At 39.8% G+C, this 18786-nt stretch overlaps 1 protein-coding gene across 2 annotated transcripts; it reads left to right on the top strand.

Annotated features, from left to right (window-relative positions):
• Positions 1 to 65: 65 nt before the first annotated feature.
• On the top strand, positions 66 to 17913 carry LOC145460537 (acylamino-acid-releasing enzyme-like). 2 transcript variants are annotated; one of them, XM_081445376.1, is made up of 26 exons: positions 77 to 143; positions 216 to 272; positions 676 to 938; positions 2014 to 2107; positions 2416 to 2491; positions 2817 to 2921; positions 3531 to 3562; positions 3760 to 3897; positions 4443 to 4534; positions 5577 to 5614; positions 6229 to 6293; positions 6676 to 6732; positions 7798 to 7855; positions 8202 to 8302; positions 9593 to 9644; positions 9992 to 10074; positions 10472 to 10529; positions 11185 to 11259; positions 11916 to 12080; positions 12392 to 12480; positions 12578 to 12688; positions 12900 to 12948; positions 14206 to 14236; positions 16077 to 16179; positions 16605 to 16711; positions 17474 to 17913. In XM_081445376.1, the coding sequence occupies exons 2-26, from the start codon at positions 240 to 242 to the stop codon at positions 17577 to 17579; spliced, it is 2181 nt and encodes a 726-aa protein (XP_081301502.1). In that variant the 5' UTR covers positions 77 to 143; positions 216 to 239; the 3' UTR covers positions 17580 to 17913. The 2 variants fall into 2 exon arrangements, with proteins under 2 accessions (XP_081301501.1, XP_081301502.1); XM_081445375.1 differs by having other exon boundaries at positions 66 to 272.
• The last annotated feature ends 873 nt before the right edge of the window (positions 17914 to 18786 follow it).

The following is an 18786-nucleotide window of genomic DNA, read 5'->3' as shown; positions in this document are numbered from 1 at the left end:
CCTGTCAAGTGGACGACTGAGCCCCGCGTGACGGTCAAGGTAATTTTTGGCTTGGTATAACACATGGCAGTTGTGCCCAGGATGTTCCCATGATGTCCCCATGACGGACCTGTGACTTGAACTGAGTGATTTATATAAGACTCGTAAGAAAGTTTTCAGCAAGAGAAGAAAACCGTATTATTATTCTTACAAAGAACCACATTACTTTATTACAGCCGGTCCGGCTTCGAGAAAGGTACATGGTAATGGCAGCGAAAAGCGGAAATTCCGAGGTCAGTGCCACGATTAATTTCTTTATTACCAAGTCGATCTGTGAAATGAACTTTTAAAGAAGCAGACTTAGCTTTTAGACAAGCCCCTAGCTTGACAAATCTTTGATACTCTCCCCCAATCCCCTGGAATACATACAAATTTCTTTGTAAAAAATTGGCAAGTTCGGAGTCCCATATTAAATTCTTATGAAACTTCGCTCATTCACAAAATTCAGCATTATAGTTAAGAACCGAGGTTCACTTTGTGTTTGAATGGAAAAAATTGGAAAAGCGTGACAATCTTGTGCCAAACAACTGGAACCATTCTAGAGGGGTGGGGTGGGGGTCAATGATGGCCACTTCTTTTCACTATTGTACACTCATTTTTTCTTAATTTGTAATTGTGATCATGGTATCTTTACAGGAAACATTTCTGGAGAGAGCTGTAGAAGTTTACAAAGAATGTGCCAAAACTGCTTCCATCACTAAAGCAACAGTATCAATCCTAAATCAAGATTCCAAATCCGACAAAGTGGAATTAAACATCTTCTCACAATGGTCTCAAAGGGATTTGGAAAGAAATGAAAATCTTAATTTTCAGAGAAGCCATGTTGCAAGTTATGAGACATCTTCTAAGTCTTTCCTTAATATCAGAGAGCCTTCATTTCCAACAGAAGTTCAAAATATGTGAGTTTTGATAATGATTATTTCCAACAGTTAACACCCCCCCTCCTCCCACCCATAACAACTCCTCTCTCATTGCAATAGGGTGACTTACTTGTTGAAAGTTTTGGTTGTGGATGTGCTGTACATGGTATGTACAGCACCCCCTCCCCTCCCCCTCCCCCTCCCCCTCCCCCTCCCCCACACTCTGTGTTCTCTAGATCCTGGTCCCATTCTCGGCTAAAATATACCTGTTTATGAAATAATAAAAAAAAAAAGAGAAAAAAAGTAATTGTGATCACCTAAAGCACAATTTAGACAAAAGCTCTTAATTAAAGCCATTATGTGCTCCTTTAGGAATCACACTCGCTAATTGCTTTTCAGACAAGAGACTTACAGTAGATCAAGTCCACATACGAGCCCTTTAGTGGCACATCAGGTGCATGCCTGAGCTTGTCCTGGTTTCTGTAGTACACGAAGTGACTAGGAGTATTTCTGTTCCCCTTAGATAGGATGCTAACTAGTCCATCATAGGGTTAGTTACCCCTGGCATTAAATTTGCTGGTACCCATTTATACACCTGGGAGGAGAGAGGTACTGTTAGAGTTAAGTGTCTTTCCCAAGAACACAACACAATGTCTCCGGCCAGGGCTTGAACCCGGACTGCTTGATCAGGAGACAAGTGTACTTCCATGAGGCTACGGCACCTCCATTGACAAGAGTCTAATAGAGCCCTAATAATTATTATGAATATGATTCCGTACTAGGAAATTGAAAGGGAAACTGTCTGTATGGCTTGCAACTGTGAATTCTGATCACTTTGACAGGCTTTGTCTCATCATTATGAAACAGCTGCGCTTTTTTTTGTTTTGTTTGTCTTTCCATTTAAATAGACGCTTTTAGTTATTTTATAGTTACTGTAATAGATATGGTCACCAAAACCTGGACCCAATATTAGAGATCCTGACCAGGAAGTTTAAGTTAAGTCATTGACTAACCTCTATTTAATTTATACATCAAATTCCCAGTATCAGTTATTATTGGATGGCTTCTGTTAACACTAACCCTTTTCTGCTTATTTTTTCTTTTATTTTTATAGACAATTGAGTTGTGTTTCACCCAGTGGACAGCTGCAGGCCATTGTGCGAAAGGTTCCTGGTAACAAGGGAAAAGAAGATAAGCAATTCTTAGAGGTACACATGTGGGTTAATTATTTTCAATAAAGTTTTATTTCAAATTAATTATTCTATGTAATCTATGTTCTTGTGAACCTGACACAGATTGTCATAACCTGTTGTATGTCTGGTTGGATGTCTGGTCAAAAAAGATTAAATTAAATATTAATCTTATGATTTTGTGTGTTACTGGCAGTGCAGTTTAATTATGTCAGATCTACATTTACTAGACATATATTTTTGATTAGCAATTTTGTAGGTAGGTGAGAGGACTTTACCTGTTCGGAAAACTATTTTGTAAAATGGACATATCTATTATGGTTTAGATTTGGTCTAGAAGTCACCTCGTCAAGAGTATTGATATCCTGGCTTGTGAAAAGCATGGGAAAATTTATGAAGACAGTAAGTTGTTTCTTTCTGTCTTTTTTTAAAATATTTTTTAAAATTAAAATTAATTAATTTAAGAACTTGGTTATTATAATTAAATAAATGTCAAACCCTGAGTTTCCTTTTATCAGGTAATTAATGTTAGAGCTAACCACTGTCAAGTCAGTGAAATTTAGGCTAACCTGAGTGCCATTTAGACTGACCAGAATGCTATTTAGGCTAATCAAAGGGTCATGTCATCATTTCATCCATTACTGTTTAGAATACTGTACCCCTCCTTCAAGAACATGGCCATTAAAGATTTTTGACACCCTGACTTGTGTTTAATTCCTTTGTTCAGTTCAGTTTGGTTGTTTGGCTTGGTCAGCATCAGAAAAGTCATTGCTATACGTGGCAGAAAAGAAGTTGCCAAAAGCTGTTTCATATTTTGAAAGACAGAACACAGGTATGTACACTGACCAATTGAAAATGTATAATGTACATTTTCTCAGTGTCAAGGTATGTATTAATCATATATAACTTTGTGACAGACTACATTACATCTGTATATATTATAAGGGTCATTGATGAAGCATAAGGTAAAAAAAGCATGTTTAAAGAACGAGACAGAGTTGAAGTCATTAAGCATGCAGAAAAAGAGTGAGGCCTGTATTCAACCATCTTGACTGAACAAGCTTGGTCAAGAAAGGGATCATTATATATATATATATATATATATATATATATATATATATATATATATATATATATGGTAAAAGGATAACTGCAGTATTTTCTTACGGGACACAGTGGGTAATCCTGAGCCCACAAGGGTAGCCAATTACAGCTTTGTCAGTATTCGGTTCATCTTGCCCACTCACAGAGTTAGCTAGATATTTATTTAATTAAATAAAACATATATGTCCTATATAGGTCCCTATTGGAGAAATAGAGTACCGGTCAGACATGCTCTTGTTTTTCTTTTTTTGCCAGGCCATGGACTGAGCTACATGTATATTTTTTAAACTGTAATTTATGTCTCTTTTTTAATATTTTTATTTATTTATTTTTTTAGATGTTCCGTCAGACAAGCCATCTCCAGAAAAGGTATTACTGACACTAGAGCACATATTCATATGCACAATTAAACCAGAGATGATTTTATTAGTCTGATTTTCTTGGATACAGGTGTAACTTAAGGTGCATTCCTTTGGGATGATCCAGATTAGGATCAATGATCCAAGATCCCAAAGAAATTAATGCACTCTTAGAACTTCTCTCCTCTTCTTTCATAATTTTTCTAGGGAAACAAATTTGAGTTTAAGGACGACTGGGGTGAACAGCTTGTTTCCAAGTGCACTCCTGTGCTTGTTGTCTTTGATTTAACAAGTGAGGAAATCAAAGTGATGGATGGTGTACCTGATCACTTGTCTGCAGGACAGGTGAGGAGAACAGTTTGCTTACTCTGATGTTACCTAGTGTTAGCAATGTAGAGGGTGCAATGAATGCGATTAGGATGCTCTCTACACATATTGCAAGGCTACGATACTGTTGTAGGCATGTGCAGTGTGCAGAGATTACAGTTACCGAGGGTTCGATGTCCGTAGTCACAGAGGGCTTTGTAGTTGTATGCCCTTGAATTGATAAACTGTTGTTAATGTTTATCTGCACGCATTGCAAACCTTTGATATTATTATAGGCATGCAATGCGTACACAGAATGCCACATCCAGAGAGGTTCTTGTACCGATAACCTAAATTGATTCATGTTTGTTTACAAGCATTGAAAGCCATATGGTCCTAAGTTTATTTAATATTCAAGATTTAAATGACATTTGTTTTTACCAAACTTTAATTGATTAGAATTTAATTTGTTTTTACAAGTTATAATAATTGTTTTTACATATAACATTATATATAGTCATCTTATAGAACGGATTGAGGTTTTTTAAGAGTTAACAATGGGATGTGCTTATTGTCTTTTCCAGGCATGTTGGGGTCCAGATGACGGCAGTGTTGTGTTCATAGGTTGGTTTCATGAACCATACAGACTTGGTCTTATCTACTGTCCAATCAGAAAGTAAGGACAATTTGATCTATTCATTCACATAGTGACAATCACCAGTTTACTTGACCAGCCAGTTGGATGTGTAGATGAATTCTTAATATGTATTTATTTAATATTAATTGGATAGAAGATATATATGACATGGGGGTGGAAAGATATGAATTTATATTTGAGCAATAAATACAATATTCTATGAACGAAGACAGTGAGTGAAAATAAAATGCATATCTCCAAGCCAGTATGTAATTTTCTTTTTATTATACAGACAAATTGAGTGCTTGCACAAACAACCATGAAATAGTGTCATCAGTATCTAAGGATGTGCAGTGGCCTCATGGTTAGTGCGCTCGACCCCAGAGCGAGCGGTCTAAGTACGAGCCCTTTCCGTGGACATTGTGTTGTGTTCTTGGGCAAACCACTTTCCGCTGAGCCTCACAGTGCCTTTCTCCACCCAGGCATATAAATGGGTACCAGCGAATTTAATGCTGGGGGGTAACCTTGCGATAGACTAGCATCCCATCCAGGGGGGAGTAGAAATACTCCTAGTCGCTTCATGCTACTGAAATGGGGATAAGCTCTGGCCAGATAGTTCACTTGGCTCGTTTGCAGACTTCAACTACTGTACCTATCCTCACTAGTAAGGCTATAGAAAAACCACCCTTGGGTTGTAGATGTAGAATTTTATGATTGGTGTATTTTCTAGTAATTAAAACACTTGTGTCTATGTAACAAATAACTAACTACAGTGTGCAAGATCTCAACCAGCTGTGGAAGTGTGGTATTTAGTTCAAAGGACGGTTAATACATGTTCATTCTGTACTCAGGGCTTAAGTGCTATCATTAAGTTTTGAGTCACCTGTAACTTTGATCTTCACACCCATAACAAACTTGTTACTTTGTGGGTGTCAATTGTATCAATGAAAGGCAATTTCATCCGTAACATCAAGGGCCTATCAAGCATATTTAGCTGTAACAGATGTTATGGGTTACAGCCCTTTATGGCAGCCCTGGTACCATACTTTATCTTTCTTCTTTTTTCTTGTTTTCTTACCAGGAGTGCTTTGTTTTCTCTCTCACTAGATGGACATCTTGGTAAGCATGATGTTTTGTTGTTGTTGTTGTTGTTGTTGTTGTTGTTTCCAGAGTGCTAGTAACTCACTAATTACTGTTTTTAATAATCCCTCTTATTTTGATCACTATAAACCAAGTTACATGGCAGTAGTGCATGCTCTCATAGTGGCCTGCATCATGAATAATATTGCATTATTTATCAAGTTCTAATGCATTTGGTTGCAGGCCTGTGTCACGTGTCAAGTTTGATATAATTGACCCTTTCAGTGCCAGTTCCTCTTACTGATAGCCATACTATATATAGTTATTTCAATGAAAGTTTGATAATTTTGTAGAACTTTTAACTAGTTATTAATACAATATCACTTTGTTGATGATTTTCTTAATTCTTGTCACCATTCTGCTTGAGAACATATTGTCATTGTAACAAGAAATTAGACTTTCATCACTCCTTTGTTTCAAAGGGTTTTTTTTGGCAGCAGTTGGTAATTTTCAACGGCTGGAGCATTCTGTTCTTTCTCAAAGTCTATGTATTTCTCTCAATGTTGCTGGATTTACAGTATCCCATTCTTAGGATTATTAACCACTCAAGGAAAGTAAACACTGCTTTTATTTATACGTTTGTTTCAATCCAGAACAACTGAGTGACGTAAAATATGCCGTGCATTCACCCCGCTTCGATCACAACAAAGAAAAATTGGTAAGCTGTTTTGTTTTTGGTTTTTGTTTCTTAGTGCACATAATATTTTATTCCATATTATTTTTACTGTCAACATACGTTTATATTTTCGCTATGAGTCATTTTTCTTCTATTTTGATCTTTCCCCAGCCCCAGCCCCTTGTGCTTTAGCGCGCGTATCCCACATGCCGGGTTAATATTTTACTAAGCCTGCGATCTTGACGAATTGGAGAAAAAATGGAGGGTCTGAGAGCGGACTATATTATTTTTAATAATTAACTCCCATAGTTCCAGTTGAGATACCAACTTATTATATAAATAAATGCATGCGTGTTAGAGCTATGTTTACTTATGAACTGTTGCTAAAGCTCTAAATAAATTTTAATGCCATTTCCTTATCTAGATTTACATTGCCTTGGATGTTGGTGGAGCGCATTGTAAATGTGGGAGACTGATGCAGGTTCGTATAATCATAAACTGAACTTCAGTGAACCATTCGGTTTCGAGTGACTTTAGTTTAATCTAAAGGTTTCTAGTCCAGAGGAATCACACCGCATTGTGACTCATGAAAACGTGCACTTTTCCGATTGAAATTACGTAACAAGGAGCTCAGCTTGCGGGTGAAAATGCGAAATGCTGCATGAGTTCTATTTGAAACAAGCTACAGTTATTTACGGCTTGCAACCGCTTGCAGGCAGATTGCCCGAACTAGCGTCAAAGCTGGAAAGACTAGACTGCTCCCACTGGCTCTACATGTACACCGAGTACAGGAGAGACCATCAGAGCGAGCTTATTTCTCACTCAAGAAGTAAGAAGAAACACTCGATTACGTCTCGTGTTTCCCCCTAGACTTCTTTCGTGCCCTACCGCTTCCTGTGTTCTTTACAACAGAACATAGCACAGTCGAGGCTTCTTTATTTGTTAAATATATTATTTGCCGGTCGGGAGGTCCGTATTGGGAAAAACTGTGCCCGAGGTCTTGAGTACGAGGTCTTGGAAATTTCGGAGCGGTCCGTACTCGGGGTCTGGATGGGAAAATCTGCAGGACTGCTGAAGCGCGCGCGATTAGCCAATCAGATTCAAGGATATGGGGTTCCGGACCGCTTAGATGCTAGAGAAAAATAATAAATTAAATCTTTGGCCTCTTTGGTACGGTGGTGATGAACAATTTGATCAACATAGTGGATTTTTGTCAGTCCTGGTAGAGTTTCTCTTAAAAACCTGTGAACAACAAGGTTTCACCAGGTCTGTTACAGAGATATTATCATCCTTCACACCATGCCTATTGCTTTCTGCCTGGCTGGCATGATTTTCTCCAAAATTCAGATTAGGATTTATAATTAATGGTAATTAATTGTTAGTTGGTACTAAGTACTTCTAATAACGGAGGAAGGGAAAGGGGAGGTAGGGGGGAGAGGGTTTACCACTGGCAGTCGCAAGTCTGTACCCCCTGCCCGCCTGCAATTATTCGACAGTTCCCCTCCCACTTGCTTGCTAACTAGATTGTTAATCTCTTTCATTGCAGTATGACTGGACAACGAAGGCAACCTCCATAATCACTGATGTTGTGGACATTCCAGAAAGTGAGCTTATTATTTTCGCTTTGAACATTTTTTTTCGCTGCCATTGAGTTCAAAGATCATTGGCCGAAGAGCATTTTCTGCGCGTCATTATCTGTTGCCGCTTGCAAAATACTTTAACCAATCAGGGCAGGGATGATTTGTTATCAACCAATCAGGTACAAGCAAAGACTGGACTGACTGAACTTTTTCCGCGCTTAACTGCTACACTCTTTGCTTTGTTCCCTCTGATTGGTTAATTAAAATTCTTACTGCTGTGCTGATTGACGGTTGGATAGCTTTTAATTGGGTTAGTTCTCCGTGTCGTCAAAGAACATTTTCAGTGTTCAAAGAAATCTCTGTTTTTTAGGAGGCGGATTTCCTGGTATTTACAACGTTCTTCTCACGGACCGTTGTTGGTCGGCGGATGGAAATAGGGTCATCCTCAGTACTGCATGGAGAAGTTACAAGGTTGGTGTTTGTTAGTATAGGTAATCATACGGTTTCGAGTTCAATTTAGAATTAATTTGCACGAGTGAGTTTTTCAAAAAGCTAAATTGCACGAGCCGTTACGGCGAGTGCAATTTCAGCTTTTTAAAAACTCACAAATGCTAATTAATTCCAAATTGACCGGGAAAACTGTATGATTACTTATTAGTAATATAAACGTGAAAAAATTCGCGTGGAGGACTGAAATGCCAGAAGATCTTTCTTGAAGCCATTTTTTCTCATTCGAGAACACTTTTTTCAAAGTTTCCGCACTAAATTTTCGTCATCATTTTATGTCATATCATTGGCTTAGAAAATTTCCTATTTTCTTTCAGCCAATCACAATTTAGAATTACGATGTGTAATTTGCACTGGTGCTACACTTTTTGCACTGGTGTTAAACTTTTTGCACTGGTGTTAAACTTTTTGCACTGGTGTTACACTTGAACTGCACTGCTCTCAGCCAATCAGAATCGAGTATTTTTTTCATGTATATTATTATGTAAAATACTTTCGATTCATTCATAATTCTATACCGTCTAGTTACGTTTCGTTTCTCAACTTGGCTAAAGTCTGTTGATTTTTGCAACGTGCAAGGTTGTCTTTTAATCGAAACAAACCTCAAATTATTAAAAAACCACAATTTCGAAACACGGAGACAGATTGTGAACGACGACCTTGAATAACTGTTGATTAAATTTCTCAAGCTACAGTAACCTAATCAAGAATAACTAAAGTGGATGCTTCCGTTATCAAGCCTTTGAGGTTTCTCGACGTTAGATCTTTGCAGTCAGCAGGAGAAACAACCATTCCTGGAGAATCCGAGTAGTTTCCGATGATTTACGTCCAATCATCGATTGGCGAGCACTCCGAAGACTTGTGAGGGTGGCTCGTCACTATTGGCACTTAATGCGACTTAGCTACACGACTGCTGGAAACTGCGGGCTCATTTTTTTCCTCCGACGTTCCTGATACCAACCAGAAATGTTCTATGTTAACATAACACCAGAGAGCTCTACCGCTTGGTGCGGCGCTAGTTACCGTTTACAATCTGTTTCATTATTCCTCAATCTTAAATTTGCCAGAAAATGGCTTTTTATATATCAAGCTTCGCTCTTTACAGTAAATTGCGTTTAAAGTAGGATTTTAAGTAAAAAGGCTATAAACTTCAAGAGCTTTCGTTTGAATTTGTGTCGGGTAAGTTAACATCAGTTCAAACCTACCAAATAAAGCAGTTACAGTTGCCGGATAATCACGCTGTTTTACTTTCAGAAAATCATTCTCATTAATTGCAAGGACAAGTCGGTGACAGACTTGACTACTGGTGAGTTACAAAATGCCGAGCTTTAATAAAAAAATAGCGGAGCAGTCTTCGCGTCTCAGGTCTTTGAGTTATATGTTTTCCCTTCACCTTTGTACCGTAATCTTGGGTATTTCTGGGTTCCGTTTTTTTAGGGAAGAAGGAGGATTCTTCAGAAGTTAAATATTAAACAAATATCTATTTTGTGTGTCTTGAATAGTGCCTTTATACGAAAAGGTACTTACCATCCGATTGATCGAACAGAACAACTCAATTTTCATTAAGATTTAAAGTATCATTGCTATAATTTTGGAGTCGAAGTCTCTTCGACTTTGCTTGACTCGTATTCAACTTTCTTTTTTTTTTATTAGTTCCCGGATCATGGACTGTTCTTGATATATACCATGATATTATCTTGGCCTCATGCGCTTCACCAAACTCCCCTCCTAAACTGGTAAGTTAACGATCTCGTGGTTTCGATTTGTGACAAGCTAGCTTGAGAGAAAAGCAGTTACTCCATTCCAAACAAGTGAGTTTTGGGCCGAACATCTTACCTTGATGACGCAGTGATGTTAGTGTCTCTGATTGGTAGTTGCTTGGATACGATAACTTTTTCGCCCACAATTATCGACCAATCAGAGACGCTCGTTGACCTATGTCCGAGCATGGTTTTTTCTAGGTTGAAACTCGAGCGGGGATTGAGGCAAGTGTACAAAAAGAGAAGCAGTTGTTGTTCAACTAAGAATTCTAAGAAGTCCGAAGAAGCATGAGTGTATAGTATTTAATTCAGCAGTTTACACTAACAGAGAGAAACTGCAATTTTGATGAAGTGGCTTTGGTTTTCCTTTCAGATGATAGCAGCCTTACCAGCTGTCATCCCAGAAACTGGCCTGTCCTGGATACAAGTAGGTACTGTAAACATTTCTGAGTTTATTTGTTCAATACAGTTGCTATTAGAGAAAAGAGTAGACAGTCTCGTAGAAGTCAGTAGATGGTCTTTGTCGAACGTGCTTGGAAACAATCGCATGTCTGCTTGAGAAAGGTAGGTAATTCTTTTGTTCTTGCGTCGGAAAACGGACGCAGGTTGGAAGTTAAACACGGTGTACACAAAGGTAAGACTTAAAAGACGTCTCCCTAGAAGTGTTGTTTTAAAGTTAACTGCTGACCAAGTACTGGTTTTCGATTGGATCGCAGGCTCAAACCAGGTTAATTTATTTTAGTCAGAAGATCCGCTTTTTAAGGCTTGGCTAAATCTATATATTACTACTGCTTGGTTGGTAAGTGGACATTTTTTGTCCATTCGCTACTCTAGAGGCGACAAGAAACCTGGGGCGAGTCAAATGTAACAAACAGACAAACAATAGCATATAGTTCTACAGGATGACGGCGAATATGGTGTCCATTTTCCTAAGTATGTAGTTACTATATGCCCACGTGTCGTGATAACTGTTTCTCTTATGATCTCTCATGCTTATCGTTTCAGTTTCGTCGCTGAAATACCATTACCATTCGTAGACTAGAAATGATCAAAGTAATGTGATTATATTTCATTCTCTTCTGGTAGCTCAATCTGAAGGTCAGAAATTTGAGGAGGAAATTACATGGGAGGTGATGTCAATTGTACCCAGCAGCGATGCGGGTAATTAGTCCTTCTAGCTTCGTTTAGATTCGCAGTTTCTTAGAGAAAGAATTTATTTTCCCTCCCATATCGAGAATTAGGTGCCAGTCTTATGGAAGAAAAGAGAAACATTTAAAAGGCAATAAAACTCTTCATGTTTTTCTACACCAAATACCCTTACCAACTAGGGGAAGCACCCTGATTTTATACTTTGGTAGGAAAGTAATTTGTTTATGTTGTTGACGAGTAGACACACTCTGTCAATACTAATATTTGCGTGTCTAGCGGGTCGGGTGTCACAGCGCCTTGCGAGATGTAGCACTTCGATGCGTAACGCAGTTGCGTGATAGAGCCCATTCCTTGTGACGTAGAACCTCGTGTAAGCCACCCCTTGCATTACTCCGCGCGAAAGGCAAGGGCGACGAAAGAGGATAGTTTGTGTTTCACCGAGGAGTCTCGCAGGAAACTATCAACCTTTACAACGCACGTGCTGAGCCTTTTTAATACTCAATAAACTTTCTCTTTAGGTACTTTTCCGTTGCGGTTGCCGTCACTGTTTGGTACTCAGCTCCTCGCGTGATTCAGCGCATTGCGTGAAGCAGTTGTTTTCGTGATGAATAACCTTGCGTCACATTGTCATGGTTATGAATTTGTTTTTTTCTTTGCCGACCGTACAGATTTCAGAGATGAATATGAAGCCGTTTTGATGAAGCCTATCCTGAAAGAGGACACCAAGGCGCCGTTGATAGTTTTTCCACATGGAGGTCCTCACGTGGCCTTTACGTCAGAATTCGCTCTCTACAGTGCCTGCCTTTGTAAACTTGGTTTTTCAATTCTCAATGGTAAGGCATAATTCCTTGTACGTAATCCTTCGTTTCTTCTTACTGACGATTATAGTCCCTTCCCTGCTTCCTCCTTTTGCAGTCCCCCTGAACTGTAGCCCCTGTAGTCAATCCATGTCTCAAGTTTGTAGCTCCAGTACTCTACGCAATAACCCGTTGAGTGCTCAGTATAGCAAGCGGTTGCCCTCCTCCTCGCCACATCTCTTAACATGTAGCTACCTTTAAAGAATGTTGCAAGGGTTAACCGTACAGCAAGAGCACCGATATGAAGTGTACAATTAAACAAGTTATAACCTTTGTTTTACTTTCAGTAAACTACAGGGGATCCTTAGGATTTGGCCAAACATCCCTTCACTCCCTCCCTGGAAACATCGGAACCCAGGATGTGCAGGATGTTATGGTCTGTTGGAATATTTTACCGATCATTTCAATTGTAATTGTGCGCACAGTGTCGTGACTTTCAAACAACTAAATCTTGTTTGTTTGTCTGTTTTCAGCGCGCGGCTACCAAGGCTCTGGAAAGCGGGAAGTTGGATAGTTCAAACGTTTTTATCATGGGTGGATCCCACGGGGGATTTCTGACCGCACACCTTATTGGCCAGTATCCGGTAAGACGACTATATTTCTTAAAAAGCATTTGTTTGGAGTTGTTGTTTATTTCTATTTGATTTTGTTGTTGTTGTTTTCTCTACGAGACATTTCTAACTACGACTTACTCCCGCTGAAGTGCATACATGTACGTATTGCGGACCTAGAATATTTTGACTGATGTTCCTGTGAACTGCTTTCTTATGTTGCATTTTGTCCACTGTATATCAGGACTTCTTCAGAGCAGCCGCCATGCGCAATCCTGTAGTGAACGTAGCAGGTTAGTAAGATTCTTCAAGCTCTTTGTTGCTGTTAAAGTGTTGTCGTTGTTGTTGTTTTGGACCTCCAAGCTATGTGACTTCCCTCTTTGTTTATTTCGTAGAGAGGTTGTTTTCACAGTTGTGATTTGTGAATTATACTGTCTTTTGTTTTTGTTTGACTGTTAATTTTTTATTTATTTTTTTGTTTGTTTGTTTTTGTAATTGGACGAAATATCAGAATGAGAATGATAGCCACCTTGTAAGGGAAGGCGCAAAACAAATTAAAGTAAACTAAAAGGAAACAAGGGTCGATTATTGGTAAAAAAAAAAAGGTAAAGTCCCCATACAAGTGGGCCATTAGGCCGGTGCTTATCCCAGTTTCTGTAGCATAAGGGGACTTGGAGTATTTCTACTCCCCCCTGGATGGGATGCGAGTCCATCTCATGGTTACCCCCAGCATTAAGTTCCCCGGTACCCATTTATACACCTGGGTGAAGAAAGGCATTGTGAGAGTAAAGTGTCTTGCCTAAGAACACAACACAATGTCCCCGGCTAGGGCCCGAACCCGGATCGCTCGATCTGCAGACGAGCGCACTGTAAACGATTTTAAAATTCGAAAAAAAAAAATTGTTGGGTAATTTTTCAACTATTGACAAACTGTTACCTCAACTCTTTTAAATTTCGCGTTTAGATTTTACTTAAACAGAGCCTCGAAAATTCCCTTTGAACGTGAATATGTTGTTAATAGTTCCGTTGCATAATTCTCTTTACTATATCTCTCAGTTAGTACGTGCGCTGTGATTGGTCAATTTAGCGGGCCGTACTCTGCTGTACGGCCCGCTAAAATTTAAAGTTGGTTTTGTTGCCAAACCGTTTCGTGATTTATCGCTAAGTGCTCTTGACTTTTTTGCTCTAAATTATGTAATAAAGCGTGCTAACGACTTCAAAACAATTTCAAACTGACTCGTTTTGCTTTCGAAGTGCGTCAGAAATTTGAAGGCTTTCCGAGTCCGCGTGAATAGAAATCGTTTCCAAACCCGTCAGGCACACAGTAGAGATATAATAAATATCTTACTAACCTCGTCTTCTCGGTCCGTACAGTAAGTTACGGATCCTCGTTTTTCCCCTTCGATTTATGACCCGCGCGCTTCGCGCTTGGGCCATAAATCGAAGGGGAAAAAACTCGGTCCGTAACTTACAGTACGGACCTCGAACACGATTAGTAAGAGGTATTTCTTTTTTAAAAAAAATCATACATCTCTTTTCTCGATTTATAGATATGACAGGCATATCAGATATTCTAGATTGGTAAGATGAATTTACTTGTTGTTGTTGTTGTGTTGTTGGGGTCTGTATGAATGGTATCTATGATGTGATCATATCAACAGTGAGAACTGCTTCATACGGACCGACAATGGTGAACAAAAGTCCCTGGGACACTTATGTAATGCAACTAATTATTTGTATTTTACTACTAAAGTTTGAAAAAGCACTACTATCCATTACACGACGCGTTGCTGTCCCCCCCCCTCCCCTCCCCACCCAATACAATGTTGAAAATCAGAAGAAATAGGTGATCTGCATGATAGCGTCATTTGACTACAACTACCAAAATCCTTCACTTTTTCTATTTCTTATGTTAATTAGGGCAATTGTTATTTAAAACCCAATGGGAATTCAAAATTTCAATAACAAAGAAAAACCACAGGAATTCTGATAGTCGTAGTCAAATGACGACAACATGAAAATCTGCTATTGCAGGTACTAGTTTTCAACATTGTATGTGGGGTGGGAGGAGAGGCTAGGCAGGTGAAGTTGTATTCGCGCCTGGCGTGTGTGCAAAGGCAATAATATAATAATAATATGGCATCCTCGTCTCGGAGAGGCGATGGTCAGCGCATCACTGTCGACAGGCTCTTAAGTGACTTTGCAAAAAAGCAAAAGCAATAAAAGTGCAAATATGTCCCAAGAGTTTTTGGCTATGATTGTAGCTTGGTTCTATTCATATTACATGTCGAGTCTTCTAGGCATTGGCTTCTTTTCCGCCAGGCCATTACGATTAAAGCAGCCGTCTAGCTCGGATCGAAACTACTTCGTGGAATCGTTTCAATCATACTCGGATTTAACATCTTATTAATCGAAACTACTTCGTGGAATTTTTTCAACCATGCTGGGATTTAACATCTTGTTAATCGAAACTACATCGTGGAATCGTTTCAACCATATTCGGATTGAACATGTTGTTAATAGAAACTACTTCGTGGAATCGTTTCAACCATGCTCGGATTTAACGTCTTGTTGATCATGATTTGTGCAAAGCGCTACACTTCAACTTAACATGACTTCAGTCCTAGAGTGAACCTAGAGATAATCTGCTCTTTTGTGAACACGGTAGAAGCTAAACTGGTTTATGACAGATTTTAGGTTTGCACGAGTGGTGGTTATCGGGAAGCTTGAAACTTAAAACTCTGAACATTGCATGTGGCGCCTTTGTTCAGCAGATTGTTTCCATGTTTTGGATCACACCTCCAATAGTTTCCAAAAGACGATAAAAGAGGCTATGCATATTCAAAGAGAACAACCCTCCTTGAATCAACAATTACACACCATGTAAATTTAAAACTATCCTTATAATTCTCACACTTTCACGCTTTGCTGCATTTTGTTGTCACTATTCATTACAATTAGCATGTTTCCTTTGTGATATAAATGATAAAGTGCAATCAGTCGACCTTATCGCCTGAAGAAGACTAGCATTAAGCAGTCGAAACGTCGCGATCTACATCTCAAGTGACTACATCGTGAGACAAACGATAATACACTTTGTTATTGCATCTACCACGATGAATAACAACAACCTTTTCCTCGACATGTTTCTACTTGTTTTAAATTCAACTTCCAACGCTTTGTACATCAAGCAACTGAAGATGACAGTAGGTTCTGTCGAAGAATGCCTTTCAAACGTAAAGGTTCTGTCGTTTTCTTTAAATTATTTACTAAATATAACAGTTATATGGTTCAACTTTACAAGTCTTGCTAACTAACGGGAAACAAAATATACACTCGTATTAGGAAGTGAACTTTGCTTTGGATTTGCCATATCTACGTTTTCTTACTTTAATTTACCACTACCTTTTTTTTATTTTAGGTGTTACTTCGAAATCGGAGGGGAATTTCAGTATGACATTGTACCGACTCCAGAAACGCTCTCCACAATGCTGGAAAAATCCCCCATCACCCACGTGAAAAAGGTACGTAGTTCGAAAAAAACATCTTGAGCTATCTTGTCCGGTATTTTTCCGGTAGCTGGTGTCTTTGTTTAACAGTAGGAAAGTGTCTCTCAGTCTCTAAATGAACTTTTAACACAGGTGTCATTTTACACCCCTACCCCCCCATAACGGCCACCTGTCTACTGCGACCACTTTCCTCTGTCCCCTATGTTCAACTGTATTTCATGCCCGGGGGACCCCGTGTGAAAAGGTCGGGGTGAGACCAAAATTTGTGATTTACACGCCTAAGCGAAACGACGAGGATCCCCGACCTTTTAATATGGGATTTCCCCCCGGGAATTCATGTAACACTCCGTCAGAGCGTTACATAACTGAGTCACGCAACATTTTCTTAGAAGATTAAGTCACAATAACCGTTCGTAATAAGAAATTTCGTCATCTCACAGGTTAAGACACCAACGCTGATAATGCTGGGAGAAGAAGACCTTCGAGTTCCTCCAAGTCAAGGAAGGAGTTTTTACAAAGCTTTAAAGGCTCAAGGAACCGAAACAAGGTAAGGCTGTTTGACAGTGATGGTAGACTTGGATTAAACTATTGTCTGAAGTTGAACGGTGTCAGTCTGTTTTATGCGTTCGGTTAGATGGGAAGAGCAAGAAAAGCGGAGAAGGTAAAAAACAAAAACAAACAAACAACTAAGGAAAGAAGAGGGGTGTTTCGTCGGGGAAGGGAACGGGGAGCGGAGGGGGAGGGGGAGAAGGGTGTAAGAAGGGAAAAAACACTTCCCCGCGCACCGCATTTCTCTCCTATTTTTTTGTCTCTCGTCGTTTTTTGCGCCATCTAGTAGTGAAATTCTAAGTGACTTAAGTGTACATTTTATGTCCGATGATAATGTTAGATTTGCCACACAAACAATTTCATAAGCTTGGTGACGAAACCAAGAAGCTGAACGCCTCGCGCGGAGTCCGTGTGTCCGGGGAGAATTGTACTCCCCGATATGGGCTATATGGGTATGTGGGCGCCAAAGGGTATGGTTTTTTAGCCGTTTTGTCGGATATAATATATAATTGAGATAAGATATATATAATTGCGCGCTCTAGATCCGGCCTTGAATTGGGTGTGTTTGGCCAACTATGAATTGGGCATTATTTTAGAAGAGTCAGGTCTGTAAAAGGGCATCGACAGGGTTTACCTCCCCCGGGTATGAGTGCGAGTGAAAATACACAATAAGCTGAACGTTCCATTTCCAGGTGACCCGGTGGCTTAGCAGTTATGTTGAGTTAATATAAGAACTAACAAGTAATGTTGTTATTTTTAGATTATTGTCCTACCCCGATAACAACCATCCGATCGCTAAAGTGGAAGCAGAGAGTGATGTGTTCATAAATATGGCTCGATGGTTCTATGACCATTTGAAGAAGTAGCTTCAATGATGGCTTGAGGCGTGAATGATTTGGAGAGCTACACCACGGCTAAAGACAAAGGGGATTTGGAGCGAGCCTTGTCCCTATTCTCTCGCGCCTAGTTTGACAAAACTCTTTCCTCACGAGCTCACTTCGAATAGTTCTCGCTGATGACGTAGCCCCACAGAAGTTCCTATACTGTTTCTCGTTGGTTGTTGCTAAGTGATGACTACGTCATCAGTACGGAATTTGTCGGGTCAAAGGATCAATAGTGTAGTACACACGATAACTAATAATAATTATTTTTTGATAATGTTATGAATAGAATGAAAATAAACAGCCCGCCTAGAAGTAATCTTCTGACGTTTGGCCGTGGGAGACTTGGGTTTTACATTAACCAATCACTGCAAAGATAAATGCTTTGGAAGGCGAACAAAGGAACAAAACAATCTTCAGTACAAATATTTTCGCCTACCTCAGTAGTCAATCCCGTACTGTCCGAACGGACGCGAACACGATCAACGACACGATAAAAGCCTTGTATTAGCGGTGCAGAGCGACAGCGTGATATACGAGCCTGGAGCACGAGGAAGTTTTTGCACTCCTGTCACGCTTCACGCTCTGCGCCGCTCAGGCTCCACAATTCTCTATATACATTTGGAACTGGGTTACCAGCAGGCTCACCTTTGAGCCACACGCGCGAGCGGCGAGGAGCCAGTCAACTAGCGAAGCGATCAGGCGACCCGCGCTAGCGGATGTGTTGGTGGGGGGGGGGGGGGGGTATGGAGAAGGAGTCTTAAAACGTATAAACACGAGAGCGTGACCACGACACATGATGTAACGTGGTGACAGTGTCGCGGGTAAATGACCCAAACATTTCTGAAACTGAAAAGGCTGAGCGAGACATAGCGTCAGGCGTAGCATGGAACGTGAAATGCGAACTTTTCCTCGCTCCACGTTTCCGCATTGTGCACGCGCGAAAATTGTGTGACGTTTGCGTTCTCGCCGGGCTTATCTCCTTCTTGCAGGCCGATTTTAGAGCTTCTCGTGCCTTTTTAACCCCTTCTCAGCCAAAATATATGTTCTGGCCGTTTGCGTAATGTGAAAATGGCACTCTCATATCCAGTTAAGTCTTACGTATGGACTAGTGAGCTTCTCGATCAATAATCTTTACTTCGTTCCATGCACAGTCGTCAGCGGCCGTTCTCTAGTCCCTTCCTGTTCCCCT

This window comes from Orbicella franksi, chromosome 11, assembly GCF_964199315.1.
Source record: "Orbicella franksi chromosome 11, jaOrbFran1.1, whole genome shotgun sequence".
In the NCBI taxonomy this organism is placed as follows: Eukaryota; Metazoa; Cnidaria; class Anthozoa; order Scleractinia; family Merulinidae; genus Orbicella; species Orbicella franksi.
This window is presented reverse-complemented; position numbering and strand designations above follow the sequence as displayed.